Here is a 5000-nt window from a genome sequence, read left to right as displayed (position 1 = left end):
TTCAGTTTACTTAATTCACGAAACATAACTGTGCAATGACTCAGTTTTGAAAAAGGTATTACCCGATTATCTCCCTTTGACCAACATTTTAAACTAATTCAACGAGTACAGCTATCTTAAATTTAAATCCATGCGGCCCATACGAAATAGTGAGCACTTCCGATTCTGAACATCATTCACTACTTTTTGACAAAACAAAATAAAAAGGTGCACCTTCTAACAGTGCAAATCTATGAAGAATAACGTCAAAACAATTGTGATAAATTTTACCGGTAGGCATATACTGAATGTTGCTATGTTAAGGACCAAAACATTACATATGCTGAATAAACCGAATGAGAAATATGGCAACATTGATATCTATGCAACCAATGCTAAACCAACCCATATTTCGGCCGTTTTGATTGGAAAAAAAGTACCTATTTCAAAAAAATTCGTTAAGTTCAACATTTTCATTATTTAGAGCCTTAATAGTTAATGAAAAGTTAGTAGAGCCGCTCACTATTATCAGCAGAGTATTATTATACTTTTAACCTCTGAAAACACAGCATCTTCTTGTCACCATTACGCCATTTCAACACATATTAAGTGTCCTTATTTTCATCTTAGATAAACGTCTTGATTAATAGGTCTCACGGACACAACTCATGGTAATATTCCGCTGAAAATTTAGTTATACCTCGTTAATTCCCTTGTATTTATGACCAGTTATTACGGAAGAAAAAGTGACTAAAAATATTTAGCTTGCAAGTATAATAATCAGATGAAATTCAAATAATTTCTTTATGCTCCTTGTCACGAGTCACTTGTGCGGCTATGTGGTCTAGTGGTATGACACTCACTTGCGGATCGGAAGGTCCTAGCTTCGAGCCTCGCTCGGTGCATAGTTGAGTCCTTGGAAAAGACTCTTTACTCACATTCTCTCACCGTACTCAGGTGTAAAATGAGTACCTGGTCGTCAACAGCGTTGTCTCTGTCGGAAAAATTGTAAAATCGCCTAACAGGCGTCATGTCTCGTTCTACAGGTTACATGTTGCTGTTGGTCAGGGACCATTTGTAAAGCGCTTTGAGCACATTTAGTGGATATTGCTCTTTTTAAAAGCTATAGTTTTTTTGGGGGTTTTTTGTTTGTTTTTTTTTTTAGTCAGAAGACCACAATGAATACGTTAGATTTGAATGAACGGAGAGACACAGTAGATACATCTCCATAATCGAAACAAACCACAAACTCATAATAATGTTGTTATAGAAGGAACGCAGTCGGCGTCAAACAGCTTTTTGTTATTGTTTTAACCTGAATTTTTTAAGGAGTAGTTCACACCAAATTGTATTAATCAAACTATAAACGTTTAAGGTTACATATAGTTTTGTGTGTTGGCACGTCATATCATATTGTCATTGTTGTGAGTTTTTAAAAGTAAACGCACAGCTTCAATATTCATGAGGATGTCCATGCCATTGTTTATTAAATAGAATCTAATTATCAAATAATATTCAATATTAACAAGTTAACTTACGGTGAAGGCTAAAGCAACATCACTTCCAGCGTGAATATATTCCTCTGTCAAAGACTTTACTTTGTCGGGGTGTCTGATGCAGACCTCAGGTACGAAGCCTCCTGCTTGGAGATAACCTCTGTGCATCAATTCAAAAAGGAATCCCTCGGCTACAATTACACTCCCGCCATTGGCGAGACGTTCTTCAAGACCTGCGTGATTGAAAACAGTAGAAATAGATTCCAAGATTTGTATTTTCAGCTTAGTCGGTTAGTCATTAGTCCTTTTTCGTATGATCTGGACTTCAGATCTTACCGTGTAAATCAACAAAGCTGTTAATTGCGAAGCGATTCGGACTTCATTGGAATAACAATATAACAAAGACGATGATGTAGATGATGATGATGAGGAGGAGGAGGATGATATGGTGAGGATGAGAATATTAATCATGATGATGATGATGATAATAATAATGATAAAATCAATTATAATTATATAATAATAATAATAATAATAATAATAATAATAATAATAATAATAATAATAATAATGATGATAATAATAATAATAATAATAATAATAATAATATAATAATAATAATAATAATAATAATAATAATAATAATAATAATAATAATAATAATAATAATAATAATAATAATAATAATAATAATAATAATAATAATAATAATAATTCATTTAATCCCAAAAAGGACATTCTTTGTTCATGCCTGGGCCGCATCGGTGTTACTGTTTTCCTGTCTGCATATTGTAACCAGATATATGATAGGACAACATTAATTTGATATAACAAAATTTGAGATCCAATCATTTCTAATACACATACAAGTGTGTGTGTTTAAAGTTGAAACCACTTAACAAACAGAAAGGTGAAACTGAATGAAAAATGAAAATAAAGTTTAGTCACAATTTTTTCTCCTAAATTATATCGTTCTACAGATCTAATGTAAATCTCAAAATCTGAGCATTCATTTATAATGCAATTATTTTTGTACAGAGCATTGTCGAATGCATTACTTAGAGTAATAAATGTGATACACGTTTAGTAGAAGTAGTAGTAGTAGTAGTAGTAGTAGTAGTAGTAGTAGTAGTAGTAGTAGTAGTAGTAGTAGTAGTAGTAGTAGTAGTGTATAGTAGTAGTAGTAGTAGTAGTAGTAGTAGTAGTAGTAGTAGTAGTAGTAGTGGTAGAAGAGGTAATAGAAGAAGAAGAAGAAGACGATGCAATAGCAGCCATACGAGACAAGTGATTTTTAAAAGAAAAAGAAAAAAAAAAAAAGACAAATAATAATGTCTTACTCTTTCCGGGCATCGTTGGTATTTAATTTGATATGAATCGGCAAGTGACAACAGCTGGATAAATTGCAGTAATACTAATAGTTCCGTACCGACGCTTCATTTTATTGGAATCCTATCCTCCTTGACACACTTCAACTGACCAATGAAATTACTTTTGACTCTTCCACTCAACTGCGAATCGAAATCTTTCATACCTTGACCCACAACAACACTTAGATATAGATAAAATCGTTTGATATTGATTCTAGTTCTGTCCGATTTTCAAGTTTGTTTTGAGTGTTGCGTCGTATCTAATCCAGTTTTTTCTTGAGCAACTATTTTGATTGATAACACTTCAATCCTTAACGATTGGCATGTTGTTATTGTTTACAATGAAAATCACTACGTCTCCTTGTACTTAATTATTCTAAAGGAATCTCATTTGTTCAAAACATTTTCATCTTCATTATTCCTCCTCCTCCTCCTCCTCCTCCTCCTCCTCCTCCTCCTCCTCCTTTCATCCTCCTATTCCTTTCCTGTTGTTCTTAGGATGTTTTTCTCCATTAGCGAAGAACTGCCGGATCGCAGAGATCGAGTTGGTTTATATTCCCCGACAAGGCTTTCACGGTATTCATTCAGGCGATGTATGGTGAAGGCAATTGTAAGCAAAACATGCGATTTTGTATTTTATTCTTTTCTCTCTTGGAAGCCAGTGTACTCACATAAGGACCGGTGCACCAACTGTAGTCTGTTCAGTGATGTTTTTTGGTAGGCCATACAGCAGAGAGTTACAATAATCCATGCGGCTAGTAACTAGGGCATGGATAAGTGTTTTGCATGTTTCGTCATCAATAAAATTTCGTATTCTGCATATCATTTGGAGAGCGTTATGAATCGCCTGACAGCACTTCATCATCATCATCATCATCATCATCATCATCAAGATCATCATCATCATCATCATCATCATCATCATCATCATCATCATCATCATCATAACTATTGTGTTGAGTAACGTAAAGATTCTGCGTTCCATTAACAGGAGAGACCAAGGCACTTTTACGCACACTACTACCTTCAACTTTGTGATTGAGCAGCTCGCTGTAAGCCATTTGCCTACTTATTATAAGGATTACTCTTTTGGAAAGGTTTGAATTTGAGCTAGCTACCTGTTATCTTTCCGAGAAATTCATCGGCGAGAATAGTTTGTTTTTAGTTAATTTTTGAAAGTGAGACGTACTCACATTATCTGTTCATACGTCAATACTCAATCATTTGAATTAATAGGACGGCACTTTTATTCTATGTTACCATTGTAAGCGTGTTAATTTCTGAGAAACGTGTAGTCTTTTGGCCGGTCGTACTTGTTTATTTTATTTGTTTCTGAGAGTATTAATCGAAAAATTACGGTCAAAACTGACTGATAAGAAGTGAATGTTGTTGACAACGATTATCATGGCGGTTTTTACCGGTTTCATCAGTCGTGGACACTTATTGATTGATAACGAACGGAAGCACACTTCAAAACAAAATAAGAGTCAAATCACCATGATAAGAATGTATTATCTTATTCAAAAGAAAAAAGAAAGAAAACAAAACAACTTCAGCAAAGAACCAAACTAGAATGCGTTTGGCTACGCATAGCTACTTATTTACGTGTCTCGTTGGTAAGATGGAAAAACCAAAGTGAAATATTAATTTTTTCTTCATTTCAACGCCTTTTATAAATTAAATAAAATTCAATGATACCGATTATTTTTTATGTTACTGTATTGATTGTAAAGTAGTTGCACGAAACAAAATACATAAGGCTGCATAAGAGGGATTTGCTTTAACTATATATATATATATATATATATATATATATATATATATATATATATTATATAATATATATACAAATATATATATATATATATATATATTATATAATATATATATATATATATATATATATATATATATATATAATGTAAATTTTCACTCACATTTTTTTTTGGCCGAGACGACTCGTTTCTGTGTTTTTTACACTTCTTCAGTCGGCGTAATCCATGGATACGCCGACTGAAAGTGTAAAAACACAGAAACGATCGTCTCGGCCAAAAAATGTGAGTGAAAATTACATTATATATTAGCTCTAACCACCATTACGAGCACTTCGTACCTAAAGTACCCACCAACACTCATATATATATATATATATATATAT

The 5000-nt window shown here is 33.0% G+C and overlaps 1 protein-coding gene across 1 annotated transcript in view; it reads right to left on the bottom strand.

The window, feature by feature from the left end:
• Positions 1-4185, bottom strand: part of LOC144972925 (betaine--homocysteine S-methyltransferase 1-like) — a 10902-nt gene extending 6717 nt beyond the window's left edge. Inside the window, exons 1-2 of the mRNA XM_078914750.1 lie at positions 2813-4185; positions 1518-1708 (exon numbers count right to left, since the gene is read on the bottom strand). Coding sequence (XP_078770876.1) covers positions 1518-1708; positions 2813-2825 — 204 coding nt within the window. The 5' untranslated portion in view covers positions 2826-4185. The remainder of the gene's footprint in view (positions 1-1517; positions 1709-2812) is intronic.
• Between the last annotated feature and the right edge of the window lie 815 nt (positions 4186-5000).

The sequence above is a fragment of the Berghia stephanieae genome, chromosome 5 (assembly GCF_034508935.2).
Source record: "Berghia stephanieae isolate SIO BIC M18660-M18661 chromosome 5, UCSD_Bste_1.3, whole genome shotgun sequence".
NCBI classification, from domain to species: Eukaryota; Metazoa; Mollusca; class Gastropoda; order Nudibranchia; family Aeolidiidae; genus Berghia; species Berghia stephanieae.
The sequence above is the reverse complement of the archived record's forward strand: the minus strand, read 5'-3'. Positions and strand labels throughout refer to the sequence as shown.